The sequence below is a fragment of the Esox lucius genome, chromosome 25, assembly GCF_011004845.1.
Source record: "Esox lucius isolate fEsoLuc1 chromosome 25, fEsoLuc1.pri, whole genome shotgun sequence".
Lineage (NCBI taxonomy): Eukaryota > Metazoa > Chordata > Actinopteri > Esociformes > Esocidae > Esox > Esox lucius.
The window spans coordinates 11,594,287-11,613,121 of record NC_047593.1 but is presented as its reverse complement, the minus strand read 5'-3'; the positions used below and the strand labels follow the sequence as shown (position 1 = coordinate 11,613,121).

The following is an 18,835-nucleotide window of genomic DNA, read 5'->3' as shown; positions in this document are numbered from 1 at the left end:
TGGGTGACCACTGTCTTATTCCTTCGTCTTCCAATGAATCTCTGAAAGGTTTACCTCATTCTTCATTCATTTGCTTTATGCACACCAAGCTTCCCACCTGAGACGAAGAAAAGGTTGCTGGATAACGGAGTCAGAGACTTGTCAGCTGCAGAATGTACCTCCGAGCACGTAGGTCTGCATTCTTCTACCCTCTTGAAAATGATTTGAGGACATAGCCCATTACAGGAAGCCTTGAGGTACCTCTAATAGGACCTGGAGACAAGGACTACAAAGAGTGGATTTGGAGTGGCTAAAAGAGGAATTAATGCTAAGACCCAGTGTCTGGTGACATACTTAAGTCAATGTAACATATTACCTAAAGTGGGGACATTTAAACACATCACCATATAAATGGACCCCCAGATAAACCCTGTCCAAACGTTCACATCACCCATGTTTATTCCATTGCATATCCCTGTCTACCGACCTAAACATCTTCCGATCGTATCGAAGGGCTCAAAGGCCCGCAAGCAGGCATTTCTGAGCCTCCTGCAGATGGTCAGACGGAGTGTTTCAACTTTCGTGGTGACGGCGAAGCCAATCATAAATGGCCCAGTCTCTTGTCATCTCTCCCAGGCTACTGACAGATTGAAGTGTGTGTGATGTAAAAGTGAAGTATTCCCAGCACTGATATAGTGGACATGCAGGCCGACCAGCTTTGATGTGACAATGAACAGTGGTCTTTCAGTGCTAGCAACCCCCCCCCCCCACCCCCCACCCCAACCCAATAATATCCACGTCCTGGGCTCTGTCATGCAACAGGGGGTGGGGAGGGGGGGGGGGCGTCCTTTTTAACAGGTACCACAAATTGCAAAGTTATTAAAGTATTAAAGTTACTAATTGCGGTCCCTAGGCTATTCCACATTGTTCTGAACATAATCTTCGGCTTACTTTGATGACCTGTGAGATCATTGTGAGTGGTTATGTAAGCGAGAAGAGAAACGTTCGACCAACAGATATGCAGACACTCACCCATGTAACACACACACGTACACACACACACACAAACGCACACGTCAACGGGGTACAGAAATTACAGAGAGTGACTGAGCGAGGACCCCCCTCCCCCGTTCCTCCCATCCCTCTTCTTTCTCCCTCTCGGCATTGTTAGCCGTGCACAGAAGACATAGGGGGAGTTAATAAATGCATCTCTCCCACTGCTTCTTTGACAGTGGGCTCTGTCCACGCTTCAGTCCGGTGATTAACACATTGTAACGCCGGCAGACTACAGGGAGACTTGAGAGCGGGCGGAGCCGGAATGTCTCCCAACAAATCCCCCAGAGACAGTACATTGTCTGTCATCGAGCTGAGAGTGACATGTTTGTATGAAGGCTCATGCATACTACTTCATTACACCCGCCCCATGTTGTAGGGGCACATGGGGCAGCCGGAGGCCAAAGGTTTCTAGTTCGAATCCCTGAGCCAGCGAATTTCTCAGTCCTCCCGCCAATCCAATTTGGAGAGGTTGGGTTGAATGTGGAAGCCTTATATGCAAAATGACTCTTTTCACTTTCCTATAATGTTTGAACATTCAAATCACATTTTGCTTGATAATTAATTATTGGCCTTGGTCATTGATCGCTAGATAAGTAGCTAGGCTCACTACCCGCGTATGATCATTAAAATCCAGCAAGGTGGCAAGGTGAACACTTAGCTTCTGATTGTTGATAGCCAGCTAGGCATCCAGGTGATAGTCAGATTGGTTGCCGCTAATGGGTAATTATTAGCCTCCAGGCATTGATAGTTAACTAGGTTTTTGCAAATGACTAACAACAAATAACCAACCAACAACCAGTCTCCACGTGTTGCCCCTTCATGTCTGGACAGAGGATTTACAACAGGAAATGCCAGTGGTGGGGTGTGTGTTTCTGTGTGTGTGTGTGTGTTTCTGTGTGAAGGGCAGATGTCAAGGAAAAATGGGGGGTGGGGGGTTGGACAGAGGGTTCGGTGGTCTATCTGACGAGCCGACAAGTCTGGTTTCTATCTCGTTTCTATGGCGACTGGTTCACTTGGTCAACAGATGGGACTGTTTTTTTTTTTTTTATACACATCATGTGTCTCCGTGTGACACCTTGTGATATGCCAGAGCCCGTCTGTCTCTCCTCCTTTCCCTCTGTACTTCTATCTCTCCTTTCCTCTGCCTCTGTCCTTTACCCTTGCCCCCTGCTTTAGGCTCTAAGGTGAACTCAGAAGAAAGCTAGTAGATTAAAGTATGTCATCCCCTGACCTCGTGTGAGCCACACAGCCCTCATGCATCACAGCTTGTCTGGCCATGTTGGCGCACACACACACAGACACACACACACACACACAAACACAGCAGAACATCAGTTCACCAAAGGGCATCATCAAAGCCGTACCAATCTGTAAAATAGCAGAAAGGGAAAACCATTCCCATGTAACCATGTGGAAATCAAATCCAGGCTTTCCACAGCCAACCCGAAGTCTTAAAGAGGCTTTCCAGATCATCGCGGGAAAAGCGCTTTTTGTCTGGATGTGCTAACATGTAGTTCATACATGCATAACCCATGAGCAGAAGGCCCTGCCTCAATAAATCACAACATCCCTTCTTTGAAAGCCACTTTCACATATTTTGAGTGGTGGAAGCATAGCCCACCCAGGCCACACTGGCCAACTCCTGGGTAAAAAGGATGTAAATCGTATATTTAGCCTCCATACGCAACAAGAAAGAAAAGAAGGAAATAATGAGCAAATCCAAAGGGAGAACAGAACAGAACGACTCACCCTTCTGATTGGTCCCGGGCACGGTGGGCAGGCTCTGTGAAACAGACAAAGGATTAGTTAGCCTATAAGACTTCACTTCAAACTGAACTCGGGCGCATTGGCAAAAACAGCAACACATGGGAAGGGGAAGATTTTGGTGAGTTGGTTTTGACAAACAGGCAACATCCCATTGGCCAGAACCTTCCCGACCTTGAGTTCCCCGCCCGTCCGACCCAAATGGACCGCCGGGCCTCGGGCAGGGTTTGGAACCATTGGTCTCCTGTCAAACGGGGTGGACAAGGCCAGTGCCGGCCCTTTATTCATTTGACTTTTTGGCCCGTCAGAGACGGGGATTACCTAAGAAAACAAACACTACCCCAGCTGCTCACTCTTCATATGATTGAGTCATGTGAAGGGTGAGCCCGAGAGTGTCTGGTTCTTTGTGCTGGTGCTAATTCACCCGGGTTTATTCTCCTGAACTCCACCTGGTCAATTCCACCTGTCCATTCGAACTTAGCGCTGTTGTCATCTGTCGTGTATCATGTGCTCTTGGGGACTTTCTTAACTGGCTCCTCACCTCGATAATCTCATTCTCTATTAATGGCTCACCACTCGTACTGTTGGGTGAGTTCGACCTCGACCTCAAATGGTTTGCTTTCCACCTCTCCACCCCACCTTTTTCCACCTCACCTTTACCCAATCCCTTCCCACTCACAAGACAGGTAACGCACTTGACCTCCTCCATCCTAAATGTCTGCCAAGTCAGCCCACTTCAACCCCCCTCCAGGTATCTGGTTACCACTTGGACTCGGTCTCTCTTTTTCTTTCCTCCAAACAATACGCAGACGGTCAAGTGCCTTGGCAGTATTTATCCTATCCCCGTCGACTACTCTCTCTCCCTCATTTCTGTTATCTCTCCCATCTACTCAGCCCTTCTCCCATCAATCTCCTGATACCGGCTCACACTCCACTGACCTCCCTCATCACAATCCATGACTCTCACTGTCCTCGTTCCTGCCAGCCGGCTCGGCCTTCCCCTCGCCACTCCATGGCCAAGTGACCTACCGTGTGCTCACAGAAAAGGCCGACCAGAAACGGAGGAGAACTGAACCTCCCAATGGGCCTTCCATCTTTCCAGGCCCACACATTCTTGTGGCCAAAGACAAATTTCTAGCGCACAAAATGTACAGCTTCTTCTTACACCGCAAAACTATTTGCCACCTTTTCCTCCCTTGTAAACTCTCCCCCTCAACCACACTGAAGAGAAGGTCGATGACATCTTCATCTCATGCACTCGGCCTCTTGATTCCACAGGTGCCTGATAAGTGCACTTGTGTATGAATGGACTTTTCACGCACTCTCACTCCTGTCGCTAGTAACGTCCAGTCCCCTAACAACGCACCTCGTTGAACCCCTCCCCTCCTCCTCAGATCAACACTGGAGACCGACTCCGGTTCCACGTCCCCCCCAACAATTCATCCCTGATGCCCCTCGGACTTCGAGATAGACAGACTGGCTCCCCTCCTCAAGGAACCAACACTTGACCCCTCTGGCGTCAAAAACGATGCCTTCTGTCTTTCCTTTCCAAAACACTTGAGCTTGGTGCCTCAGACTGACTCTGTTATCGCCCCTCCGAATCTTCTCCTCGACACTAACCAGTCAGACTTGAAGACGAGTCACTGAAGTGAGACCGATCTGCTGTCACCGAGTCTTTTGCGATGGCCGCGTTGACTCTCATCTTCCTAGGCCTTTCCGTGGCCTTAAACACCGTGAACCCTCAGATGGTCATCCACAAACCACACAGTGAGTCAGGCCTGGAGGTTTTGCTTTACAATATACGCAGCACGACCTCACCGCACCAAATAAGTGCTACTGGTACTAATTCAGTCTAGGAGGGCAGTCCCTGACAATTTTCACAAAGTCTCTAAAATAACTTGTGATTAACTTGAACATTTTACGACAAAAGGCCTCACAAATATTTCATTTATGTAGTCTAACTTTCTCTGTCTTCTAGTTCAGCATCTGTGTATGTATGCAACCAACATCACATTTATTATTAAATATTTATGGAAATGTGCGCAGATGAATCCGTTTGGGACCTTACCCCTTACTAACAATGAAGAACAGATTTCGTTTTTTACTGGTGGAGAAAAAGGAAAAAATGTAGGTGTTTTTAGATGGCTTTATTTCAGAAATCATGAAAATACTGAACCTATTTTAAAATATTATTCTGGTGTATGTAGTGTGTGTGTGTGTGTGTGTGTGTGTGTGGAATGCAGGGGTCTCCCTTGCTCTCTGACCTTTGACCTCCGGTCCCAACACCTTTGCACTCCGACCCTGTTTTAATCCAAGACAGGTCCCTGGAATAGATCAAGGGCAAACCTTCACACCACGCATGTGTCTGTGCAGGAGGGAGTTTGTGTGACTATTCTTGGGTAACATTGTAACATTTAGTTAGTCCTTTCTACAGGAAAGTCTTAGTCCTTTCTACAGGAAAAAGGCCCTGAGTAATGTAAAAACTGAGGTCCAACCTTAAAAATCGTCACATGCATAAACTTTGTAGCACATTATTCAAAGAGCCGGATACAGAGGGGGAGACTGGCAGATGGGAGTTCAAAAGACAGGATGGACCCTGGGATTGAACCCCATTCCCTGGTGGACAGCTCTATGCGTAGTTAGATGGGAGTGTCTGACCAATGGCTACAGGGCTTTAAAAAAAAACACATTCATTTTCTCTGCATTGTCTTGTGTCATAAAGTTAAATCATAACTGACTAAACATATTTTTATGACATAATGACAATACATTATGGCAATGAGCTCCAAATTGAGCACGAAATTGAGCTCAGATGTTTCCTTCATTACTGATCATAATTAAGATCGGAATTAATCTGGAAAATTCAATTGATTGGAGATGATTTAGAAAGGCATACACCTCTCTATATGAGGCAATAGTATAACAGTACATGTCCGAGCAAAAAACAAGCAATAAAGGATAAGAACTTTTTGAACGCATAGAAAGTTGAGCACATGGGGATTATGATTAAAGACCTACTTTTAATCTCACAGAGCTTGAGATCTTGGGATCTGCTAGGAAGAATGGAAAACATAGCCCAAATGCAGGTTTGCAAAGCTGATGGTGGCATGACTGTGAGCATTCGAATCTGGGATAGCTGCCAAAGGCGCTTCTGAACTGAGCACATTTAAATGAAGACACATTTCCATAAATGGGTTTTTGCTTTGCCAATAACACAGTAATCGAATGTTTCAAAAAAGTATCTATTATGGTGAATTTCAGTCACATCCGGTGAAATTCGGTCCAAGCTTCAACTCTGTGTGTGATTGTTGAAAAGGTGGGTTGATGGTTAGATTACAGTGTTGTCTTGGTCCCAATCTGTCTGTCTCTTATCTCTGCCTGTGCCCCAAATTGCAACCCTGCTGACTCCCTTCGACCAAATCCTAGCCCTGATCAAAAGTAGCGTATACAGAGAGTAGGGCGCCATTTGCGCCGTGGATCACATCTGTGCTTTTACACAACCCAGTGACTGAGTGAGCCATGCATACCGCCTCTAGTCTTATCTAGATCTCACACAGCCTCCATCACGTTCACTGGCGACCGCCGGATAGGCTGGTCCGTGCGCGGAAAGTGTGTGTGTGTGCTGGTGCAGGGAATCCGAGAAACAGACTTAGTGCTCGATCACGCGCTCAGGTCAAAGAGAGTGAGAAGGGAAACGGCTCGGCAATGCGTTGCCCATTAATTACCCTTTCAACAACACTGTGGAGATGCCATTACACCCAACACCCCCCCCCCCCCCCCCACTCCCCCGCGGGCAGATAAATTACATCACTACCGCAAACACAACAACCCACTGATACCTCCGTCCAGTGTGTCACAGAGATTTATATGTCCTTGCTGGTCCTTGTGGTGTAGGAGTGAAGCCTGCGCCCGTACGCGCGTCCAGCCTGTGCGAGCGCTACCGGTATAGGCTGTTTGCGGGCTTTGGCCTCTACCGCCGCGCCGGGCAGCCGGGGCGGGTTCACAGAAGTGTGTGCCTCGCCCCCGGGGGTTCACCCACCTGGTCGTGCGGACGAGAGAGAGAAAGAGAAAACCCTCTCCAGCTGGGGGGGGGGGGGGGGGGGGGGGGGGGGGCCGAGGTCTCGGACTCTGACCACCCAGGGTCTCGGCCGACCCAGGGATTGGACGGGCTCGAGCCCTGCCGGACCCCCATCCCACACACACACACACACCCACACACCACTTGGCTGAACTGGGGGTGCGTCTCCATAAGGTGGACGGAGATAGCGTGTGGACAGATACGTGTGTTGGGGGTGGGTAAAGAGAGAAGAATGCATGTGTGTGTGTGTGTGTGTATATGTGTATTGTGCGTGTCTGTCTGAGTGGGTCTGTACTGCATGTGCGTACAGAAAGCCCTGGCTGGATGTTATCTCGGGGGGCCTCTCTCTCGTTCCTCGTTGCAGCGTGAGTGTAACGGCCCTCTCTGCTCGGCACTTACACAGGAATTCATTCTCCGCGCTCCTGCACAAGGCCCTGCACAACACCTACCCTCGTTTTAAACGGGAAAAACCTTTTCTCCATTTTCACTGCCCTCCCCTTCTCACTGACAACCCCCCCCCCCGTCCATCTTCTTCCCTCGTCCCATTCTAACGGAACAGTTTCCACATGTGTCAAATTGCATTCCAAGTGTGTCAACGCTCAACAGGACATGATGTAATAAATGGGGCCCAAAGCTAGCTACGTCTGTCAATAAAAAAAGCTCTTGTGGTATTTATTCTACACAGTTTTTTTTTATCGTAAGTCAAGGTCTGAAATGTGATATCGCCATGTGCATTATAACATAGTCAATAAATCATATTTATCATGAATCCTTTACAGTATAAACCAATGCCACATTTTCCAGTACAGATGAAACACCTCATTTAGACGTGTGTTTCCTTTATGTTGGCAAGACATTGCACGTCACATTCATAATGCGATATACCCAGGTGGTTCATAGAGAGGTCTTCTTTCACAAATACGTGTTGTGAAATTGCCAAGGTTTACTTAACGTGACTTAAAGCTTCAGCAGCTGCTAGCAGAAGGGATGGATTCCCACACTGCCATCCATGTCCTTGTCCTCTCGCTCAACCTTGGAGGAGATGAGATATGGTCTGGACAAGGTGATGTTGATGGAAAGAGAGGACGAGAAAGAGAGAACGATACACACACACACACACGCATGCACGCACGCACACATGCACAAAGACAACCCCTCTGAACACGCTTTGACTATGTTTACAGCACCAAGCCAAAGCAACAGGCTTCTGGTTTCAGACAGTGTCTGGGGGGATTTAGTGTTAGGCTCACTGAGTGTAAACTGATGGCAGGCCAGAGGAATCCATCAACATGCCAGAGACAAACCAATGCCTCCTCCTCCACCTCCTATTACTACCACATTCTGGTTGGTACTCCTCTTGTCCACCCCCTGACTAACAACCACCTACCTACTATTACTATTACTATTACTACTGTTACTACTACTACTACAGTTAGCACTACTGTTACTACTACTATTACTACAGTTAGTACCACTGTTACTACTACTACTACTACTACTATTACTACTACAGTTAGCACTACTGTTACTACTACTACTATTACTACAGTTAGTACCACTGTTACTACTACTACTATTACTACAGTTAGTACTACTGTTACTACTACTACTACTACTATTACTACAGTTAGTACTACTGTTACTACTACTACTATTACTACAGTTAGTACTACTGGTACTACTACTACTATTTCTACAGTTAGTACTACTGTTACTACTACTACTACCACCACATTCTGGTCTGGGACTCCTGACTGTCTTCTACCTCCTCCTCCAGCTTTTTGTTAATGACATGCCATTCCTCTCTCTAGATCTCTCTCTCCTTATCTCTCTGTGCATTCCCCTCTCTCACAGACAATTGCATTTCAATGTTCAGGGCTTAATTGCGTAGGTAACAGTTTATATGTTGCCAAAGAAAGCAGAAAATAGGATAGATTCAAAAACAAAATGTGAAATTGGACTGCTGTGTCCGCACATTTTTCCTAATTGATATGGGAGTCTATCTATATTTAATTTGGTTCACACTTCATTTTTCATTTTATATATATATGTAGAGCCTCTACAGGCACACTTTTGGGACTCTCAAAATAAAGTGTTACATTAATTTCTTTAAAAAATAAAGTGTGGGTCTGTGTAAGATGAATATGAGGATTTATAGTGAGGATTGGTAAAACAGTGTGGGTCCCATGTTTTACTATATCCTCGTCCCCAGATGAATTGCTAACCCTGGATCACACACAACACACACAGATCGTAACATTCAGTATTCATTAGGAACCCTACAACAGGTCAAAAACCAGAGGCCAGGGTGTCTCCCCTCTCTGGTCTGACTTTGGGGCTTACCAAGCAGGGTTAATGGGGCTAAGTCTCATGATCCGGACTCCAGTGACAATGCTAGCTCCTGGATTAGCGAATGGAAAACAATAGGGTGCACTGAGCTTCTCACTTGGATTAAAGTGTCCCTTATAAAGGAGACCATGTGGCTGACCTCTGACCTACTGAGGGGGCTGCTTTCTCTTTTCCTTTCTTATTTTACTCAATCTTGTTTACTTTCTTTTCTGTTTATACATCTCCCTCGCTTTCATTTTCATCGTTGCCCTCTTTTTATCGCCGTCTCTCGATGCTCACGTTCAGGTTTACACACAGGTTTACAGGCCACACAGTGCCACCAGGTGCAACACCACGACATAAAATAATACCACATGACTCTCAACAACATTATAACGAGGTGTGTTAACGAGGGCCACATTTTAGGGATTGTTTTCAAATGAAAGTCTGTTGTGTCCGTGCCTTTTGTGCTTTTGACTCAGTTGTATATTCCTGCCTGTTGTTGGTCTTTTGTGTATCTGTGTTGTTGTTGTGTGTCTGTTGTGTTCATGCTCCCCTCCATTAAACACTAAGTGTTTGTTCCATGACTTATAGTTAAAGGCAGGATCGAGGGGTGTTCCCAGATGCCTCCGTTAACCAGACACACAGAAGATTTACAGTCAATGTCTATACCCTCATTAAACAACTATTCACTGTGGTTTTTTGGAGGTTGTGTGTGCGTGTGCGTGTGCGTGCATATAAAGGTACATATGTGTGTGCTGTTATTGGATGTGTTAGCTCGACACGTAAATACACAAACAGACTTGCGTAGCTACAGTGTTTTGTGGAACAAAAATGTTTGACAGTAATGAAAGTTCACTTCACAAATCAAATGTATGGCCGAGAAATATCTCATGATCTGCCTCGTTTATAATACCTGAACTAACGTCTCGTAAATAGGCCCTTGGTTTAGGGGGTGACTTCATTTAGGGAGACGTCAATTGTTCTCAGATGATGTTTTTGACTTTATGACTTTTGTTTGTGTGTGTGTTTTTGTTTGCGCATCTTGTCCAGCTATGTCATCAAGGCCATAAATCAGTAATAGCCAATATTGTAAGAAACAACCATGAGAATAAACCACCTTAACGCTTTAGAAAAAGGTCCCTCTGTTCCCTGTGATAATACTGACAAGGATAACCACACACACTCACACACCCACAGTTCAATATAACTAACCTTGTGGGGACACAAAAACAAAAATGTCACGTTCCCTAAACCTAACCTCAGTAATGTAATCCTAACCTTAACCTAACACTAACCCTAACCTCAGTAACCTAACCTTCATACCTAAACTTAACCTAGTCCTAATGCTCTACCCTAACCTGCAATGCCTAAACCTAACCTAGCACTAATGCCTAACCGGTTTTACCCTAAACCTAACCTCTAAACCAGAAAAATAAAATCCCAGCAGGAATACCCCACATGGTACATTTTCCATGTTTAACTTACCGTTTAGTCCCCAGAAGGTATGTAAAACATGCCCTTGCACGCACACACACACACACACACCCACTATATACACACCATAAATCTCTCTCAGCAACAATAACGACAGTGTCTCAGTGTTATTATTATGAATATAAACAGCAGAGGGAGATTTTACGAGGTGGCATTAGTATAGTAAACCGTGGTGAATATCAGGTATACAAGATCTCCCGGTTACATAACAGGTCCAGGAGTATGGTGGAGGGTAAGCTCACGTTGACGCCGACCTCCCACCCTTTTCCGGACAAATGTACTGAATGTATATGGAGATTTACTCACCCCGAATGCCGATTAACGTTTATCCAGCTTAGTGTTATTGTACCATTCTATTCACAGCTGAATAGAATGGTATTAGAATGGCATTATTATAGTATTATTACGGCCCGGGTGATTGGGAAATACTTCCCATAGTATTTCGGTATGTATACTTGGTGGCTCGAATGATCTATTAATAAATTGTACAGTGGATGGGTTGAGACAGACTCGCATAACAATTGTCTGTTAGGCGTTTCCCACAAAGGTTCTGATGACCATGGCAACGCTTTACTGGTAAAGTCAGGTTAAATCGTGTCATTACGGAAGAGCGGGAAGCAGTGATATCACAGACTTCAGTCGTTTATTTTCGTCTTTTTATTTTAGGTGTATTTGCTTTTTCCTGAAATTCCTCAGGCTCCAACAGACTGGGCAGGAGAAAACATCAGTCAGCGCTCTGGCCAGTTCTTGGAATACCTGATGCGATCCCAGTAACCTTGGAATGGCAGGATAGAAGACATATCCGTGAAAAGGTCGAGGAGAAGTTCATTTTCCCACATCCTGCTCCAAAAACAAACAGCTTTTTTTTTTCTCCTCCTCTCGTTTTCCTGCCTTGACAGCGGCTGAGAGGCTACGGCCGGTCACAGTTTCTGCAGCTGTGTGTTCAGACACAGATTTGGCGACAGTCAAGGGCAACTACTGAGCATAATGCCGGCGAACTTGGCCATGAAATATCGGCCCACGCCCATGTGACACTGAAGTACCGTTAGTTTCCAACTGTGCCCTTGACTGACTTTTCATTTTCCAATTTTGTCTGGAGAGCAACAGATGAATGCGAGTGCAAGTTGCAGCAGGAGCCTAGAGCATGTCAACATTATAGATACTACATGGTATGTGGAAGAATGAAGGATGAGAGGGAGGGGGGGGGGGAAATAGAAAGGAGACAGAGAGACTGTGAAACAAACAAAGAGAAAGAATAAGAGACGGTGAAGAACAGGACACGGAGAGACGGTCCGACAGAGTGTTTAAAAGGGAGTAAGTGAGCTGTATGAGAGCGAGTGAGAGAGAGAGAGACAGACAGTCTATCCAGTGATGCACAGTGCTGCCAAGGCGTGGTTTCTGGTCTGGGTTAAAGGATGTTTGGGATCTTCGTGTTGGGGGCCAGGACAGGGAGGAAGGACACGACACTGCGCCGACTGTGGCCTTATCACAGGCGCCTTACCACCCCCATTGTCTCCATCCACACAAGGTAAATAAACACACACCCACGCACACACACACACACACACACACACACGACCAACCAGCCACGCGTCACAAAACAGTCCCTCACATCTTCGTCCACGGGCCTCAGTTCCCTTTCTGGCCCTTTGAATGAAGAACAGGGCACGGGAAACCGGCAACGGTGGTATTCCACCAACAGGTTTCGGCATCGGTGCCCCGCTGTGAAACGGCCGTCTGACCTCAGCAAGACGTGACCGGCGGTTTGGTCCTAAGAGTGGTTTCCCGAGAGATGAAAGACGGATTTACGGGATGCTTACGGGATGCTTACCGGATGTTGAGGGGAGACAGCAGCCAGGGGTGATATAGATCGGGGCTGTCCTAAACAAGTACATTTATTGCATATCACAATCTGTGGAGCTAATAAATGACCCCAAATGGTGCCCTATTCACTACTAAGCGCACTCTTTTTGACCCCGGCCTATAGGGCAGAGGGCGCCATTTGGGGCACTGAGTAACAGGAGATCTGTTTCTCGACAGACCTTGGTTGGTAGGAACTCTTGTCCCGCAGACTGATTGATATGTTTTTTCTGAATGTACCATTTTTGGTGAGGACACGGGGCAGGGTGGGGTCAGTGTCGATCAGGTCTCAGCCCCCCTCGCCCTGACATGTGATATCCTCTATTACGGTTGCACGCCTCTCTGAGAATAAAACAGTTAACAAATATAGTCTAAAGACCGGGAAGCAGCAATGGCACATAGATAGACTGTTTCCTGTCAGTCGTACATGCAATCTAGTCCTATAATGAAACTAGGGAAGAAGCACTTATCTTTTATTGGACAGGAAAGTGGTCAAATACAGAGGAGAGCATTTTTACCGAAAGAGCAGTAGGTCGGTTTGAAACCCGCATTGCAGCAATATGTGCCATAGGTAGCAGCTTGGACCACTCTAGGCTCTAGGGAAAATTTGACGTTACATAACATATAAAATAAAACATTAAACAAAAGAACACCGTTTCATTTGGTAAAATGGTAATACACTAATGAGATCAAATTGTCACAGAGCACCTCACATACCTCGCAAGGGCAAACAGCCACATCCCCATTTAACTTGCTGTTCCTGTTGCCTAGCTGCCACGACCTAACCCCTCGGTCAACACAAGTGACAGGAACCCGCCACGGCCACCATGAGCCTCCGACCAAACAATAACAAACGCAACTGCAGGAAGGAAGACACCTGCCATAGGGTAACATTCACCGCCACAATAACGGTCCCTCTGCAACAAAAACACGACAAGAAGGAGAACCACCTGCCAGGATACATGGTGCACAGGGCCATAAATACCCCCATCAACAACAATAGAACGTGGCCGAGAATAGCCGCTAACTATGCTGTGGCAACATTTCACCTAACACCTGTGCCGGGAGAGAGCTGCAGGTCATACATTGTGGCATACCTCAGTCAAGTGTCCATTCAGAACAACATGCCGAAGCCACATAGCCGGACACTAGCCATTATCAGGGTTACATAACCCGTTGTCAAGTTGACGGCCTGATTGTTGAAGGATGTTGACTGGGGAATTACATTGGTGAATCTGAAAGGCTTTTGGTTTATCAAAGATGCATAATTTTAATGTATAGTTCAGCCTTACCCCTTCAAAAAGTAATCACAGACAAAAAAATATAGACATCGTAGAAATTAGGATTATGGGTAAGGATTACGGTAAGGATTAAACATTAGGAGTAGGATCGAAAGTTTAAATGTAGATTGAAGTTTAACTCACGCGTGAGTATCAAATATTCCTTACCGATCCCCCAGCGTGAGTTTTTTTGCACGTGACTTCGGTACTCTGCAGCATTTGAACTCACACCAGCATTTGAACAGTCACCTTGCTAGGTAAGGAACACTACATGCATTGCATTGCAAGCTTCTCTCATTGACTCGAATTCTAAGAGCTGCAAAAGTTGGTTGATTTATAACTGTAGCTAGCTAGAAAACGTCAGCTGCCCGCTAGCTAACAAATCGTGACCAGTTATTTAGTGCAGTGAAAATGAATAAACTATATAAAATGCATACAACGTAACTTCTAGAAAGTTTTTGCAATAGTTTTGATCGGTAGTAGTCGCTAATATAATTCGTTTTTGTGTACTAGTGTTGGCTGTCTGTTGGTACGTAAGTAACACTTCCTGTCCCGATTTGAATGCTTTCTACCTGGTTAATATCATAGTGTGGTCTTGAAACAATTACAGTCAGGAAATAAAGTTATAAACACTATTTGAGCTAAATGAGAGTAAATAACAGCGCGGTCTGACCAGCCATTGTTAAGTTACTTGTAGCTAGGCATGCTAATGGTGCGTTCTAAACATGACGTTCTAATCACACTGGTGTGATCGTACGCGTCAAACGGTTAAAGTTTTAAGTTGTTAGGGTTAGGTTGGGGTTAACGTTGGGGTAAATTGTTTTTTAATGGTTCTAAATTCTCAGTTGTCCATAATACAGAAAAAAAGAGATTATTTGGATGGATGCTTGTGTGGGTGAGATAGGGGGCATTTAGCACAACGTCCAATCTCCAATCTACCTTGTATTTACATGGTATGCTTACATAACCCATCAAGAAATGGCAGGAATCCAAACACACACACACACACACACAGTAGACCACCACCATCAACAAGATAAGGAAGAAATCAGGCTGTTGGGAACTTTCCGAACCCTTCAGCCGGCTTTATGCAGAAGCCAGCATTGTTCCACAGACATGTCCAAGACACAAACACAGCCCTATCGGTCTTCATACTGAACATACTCAGAACCACCCCCCCACCACCAACACCCTCCAACCCCCCGCACACCATAAACAGCCGATTAGCGGCCGTCCCCTCATTCATTTCCTGTTTATAATCCAATAGGCCTCCCTAATTAAATAAGCATACCATCTGGGTCTTGGCCAGTGGCACGGTGCAGAGCGCTGCACATTGAAACACCGCATCAAGGCAGACGCGACTTCCTGAAGCTTACGTGTCGGATGCGCTATATGCGAAGGTGGGCAACAACTCGCGTCCATTAACACCTTCCTGAAAGCTGTTGCATTACGCTAGCCAGACGCCTGTGCGCCTCTCGCCCCGTCTTCCCGCACATTCCTCCCTTTCCTCCCAACCCACCTCGGGGCTGCCGGGTGACTTAGTTCCTGATGGAATTCCGCGTCCCGGGTGGGCCGGCATCAGCGTTGCCAGGGGTCACTCGCTTTGGCGCCGCTCGCATTGATACGACCTGTCAAGTCTGAGTCACGGGGCCTGGTGCGTGATGAGCGAGCTGGTCTGTCTCGGTATCTCCCTGTGGCATGCCCTGCCCACATTCTCTATTTCAATCTTTATCTCAAAATGTGTCCTACACGACACTCTATAATCCCAACTGTCCACAACTTTTGACCAAGGCCCACACAAATTGTGGACTATACAGGGAAGGAGATGCTTATGATTCTCTCTCTCTCTCTCTCTCTCTCTCTCTCGTTCTCTCGTTCTCTCTCCATCTCTCCATAGTTAAATTCATCTAGCAGTATAACCCCCCCAGGATCTATGCGTAAACCTTCCGGTAAGTACAGCGAGATGACAAGATGGCGGGAGAGGGATCTCGAGGAACGGGTGACGTCATTGTCTTTTTTAGAGGGGGGGATCATCGCGCAGAGTCTCTGTGAGAACCAGGGAGAACCCTCGTGGGAGTTCTCAGACTGTGGGAATCCCATCCAGATTCTTCTTTTCCCTGTTCCCATCAAGACTTTTCACCTCCCACAACTGACTTATATCTCAGTTAGTCACCCCCCGGAATCGATTCGGGTTGGAATGTTCTGCTTATGTCACCCCGCACACCAGTGCATCTGGAGAGTACCAATTTCAAGAGAGGTAGAAAATAGGGGAACTCATCGCTCTTATGCTCAAGTTGGCAAAACATATTTAATTCCCTTTTGCAAATGTTCAATGAACACATTGGTTTACATTGTTCCTCTTGAAAGACATTAACTACTATTACATTCATCTCTGAGATTATAACTTCCCACACTTCATTTAGCTGTACATCCATCAATGCTAGGATAAGAATAATAGTATATTCAAAAATTGCTAAATCTTGAACAGTGTTTCATTGTCAGGAAAATGTCAGTATATTTATTGATCATGGTATTTTAAATAGACCATAATCCTGTCTGTCATCTCCATCTTGTGCTATCTGAGTAAATGAAATGGGCGCCTCAACATACCCCGAATAAAGACTGACATCCTCTTAACCAACACTGAGACAGTCATCACCTCTTCAATCAATCAATCAATTGCTCATTGACACACTCACAAATTCCATAGAGTATGCTCTGTAGGTGCTCAGAATTACCCAAACACACACACACACAGACACACACAGTCATAGGCGCACACTCAATGTGATCTGGCTTTCCTGTGGCTAATTCTTCTTACACTGTCCATTAGGCACAGTGAGAGAGGTGTTTACTTTAGCTTAGCTCTGCAGCTTACCGACAGCCAAACAGTAGGGGAGCTTTTGGCGGCTCGTCTCTGGAGCCCCGCCACACAGACCTGCCCTTATAGTATCACCAAGCTCCACCGTTAGCCAGAAACACATCCGTCACTGTATAAAACAACACCCTAAAACACAGCCTTCGGTGCGCAGAGCGGCACGGGCAACTCACGATGTCTAAAGACATTAGTCAGTAGGAAAGCGGTTTCTAACCCAGTGTCCCCTTCACTCACAAGACAACACTCAAAAACAAACACTGGAGAACACTCTGTCCATGAATCCTTCAATAAATGGTCACACCACCTGGGAGTTCATTGTGTCCTTGTCCCAAAACACAAAGACAACACAGGCCGACAGAAAAGCCATTAAGTGAGCGACTGAAGGGGTCAAGACGTAAATCTCCCTTGAACAAAGTCCCCCTGCCCGCCCCCGACCTCGGCCCCTTTTGGCCCTCTTGGCCTGTCCTATCACCCCTCAGACATCCCTACTGACCCCTTTGTTGGACGGAGGGGGCTCAAGGCCCCTGGAACCTGCTAATTACAGGCTTTAGCTGTCTGCCAGGGACCCGGGCCCTCGTAAGGGCTGGGCGACATTCCTACCAGTCAAGTCAGAGAGAGCCTGGCCTTCCACCCGTCTGTCTGTCATTCTGTCAGTTGGTCTGTCTGTCTGTCATTCTGTCAGTTGGTCTGTCTGTCTGTCATTCTGTCAATTGGTCTGTCTGTCTGTCCGTCCAACCCTCTGTCAGTCTGTCTCTCTGTCTATCTGCCTGTCTGTGTATCTTCCTGTCTGTCTGTCTACCTGCCTGTCTGTCTGTCTATCTGCCGGGCTGTGTATCTGCCTGTCTGTCTTACCTGTCTGTCTATCCGCCTGCCTGCCTGCCTGTTGGTGCGTATGACTTTACCCTCTCCCTAAGTGCAGTGCAAACACTCCTGGAGGGACTGTTTGGTAAACAGAGATAGACAGAGGGATTGGCAGGACTCGAGGTATGTACAGGACTAAGCCCTCTCCCTTCTAAACCCAAGCACACCGTTGGCATGGCGAGAGAAGGCCCCTCCCTCCCGCTGGAGTTGCTCAGTTGGGTGGCCAGACCCCTTAAGAGGCAGTTGTCAAGCTTGACAGAACCACAGATCCCTTAACCCCGTTTGACTGACACCACATTAGACGGGTCACAAACTGGAATAGAAATAAGGCAAACCTTGAAGACCCCGTGGTTGGTTTGTGTTTGAAATGTAACAAAAACTTTCCATAAAAGCCCTTATATAGTTGATTCATGGTTGTATTCTGGAAGAGCACTGATTAGCACTGATGGCATAAGGCCGAATCGTTTTGTTCATATGTTGTGTCTTTTTGTTTTTGGGCACCTTGCACCTTTGCTGTATATTTTCTGTATGGACAAAAGTATACTGTTTTGCATATCTGACATTCTTTGACCATTTAAAAAAAAATGGTTATCAGTGTGAGTATTTTGGGCTATTCCTGTAGTCTGGGTTAAAACATAAAATGTGTAAGATTATTGACTTACCCCAGTTTTGGGTTTGGTTCCTGTAGCAGCTGTAGGCCCAGGAGATGTGGTTTGGGCTTCATGCTGTTGTGAAGGAGTCACAGAAAGGGAGGCGCCTGAACCAGTCCCAGTGGTGGTGACTGAGCCATCCACCTCCTGCAAGAAATCAATCAATCCCATTGATTTCATATGGCCCTTTTTACTTCAGCTAAAAACCTCATAAAGAAAACAACGCAGTGACAGAGGCACAAGTCACGGCTGCTGGGAGGAACATAGGAAGAAACCTAGTTAAAAAGCAAGCTTTGAACGGGGTGGCCAGTCTTCTGGCTGTGCCCGATACAGGTTTATAATAAAAGTACATGTGATATTTTATAGCTAAAATGTATGGGTATTCTTTATAAGTGTTTTCAAATCACTTCAACTTCTAGTTACTGGGCCCCTGATACTGGACTCCTGATACTGGAATCCTGATACTGGGCCCCTGATACTGGGCCCCTGATACTGGGCCCCTAATACTGGGCCCCTGATACTGGGCCCCTGATACTGGGCCCCTGATACTGGGCCCCTGATACTGGGCCCCTTATACTGGGCCCCTTATACTGGGCCCCTGATA

The 18,835-nt window shown here is 46.3% G+C and overlaps 1 protein-coding gene across 3 annotated transcripts in view; it reads right to left on the bottom strand.

The window, feature by feature from the left end:
- The window catches only part of dlc1 (DLC1 Rho GTPase activating protein), an 82,484-nt gene that overhangs the window by 50,059 nt on the left and 13,590 nt on the right, over nt 1-18,835 (bottom strand). For all 3 annotated transcript variants that reach the window (XM_010888485.5, XM_010888487.5, XM_020043884.3), the window contains exons 5-6: nt 18,244-18,378; nt 2,785-2,818 (exon numbers count right to left, since the gene is read on the bottom strand). In XM_010888485.5, coding sequence (XP_010886787.2) covers nt 2,785-2,818; nt 18,244-18,378 — 169 coding nt within the window. The remainder of the gene's footprint in view (nt 1-2,784; nt 2,819-18,243; nt 18,379-18,835) is intronic.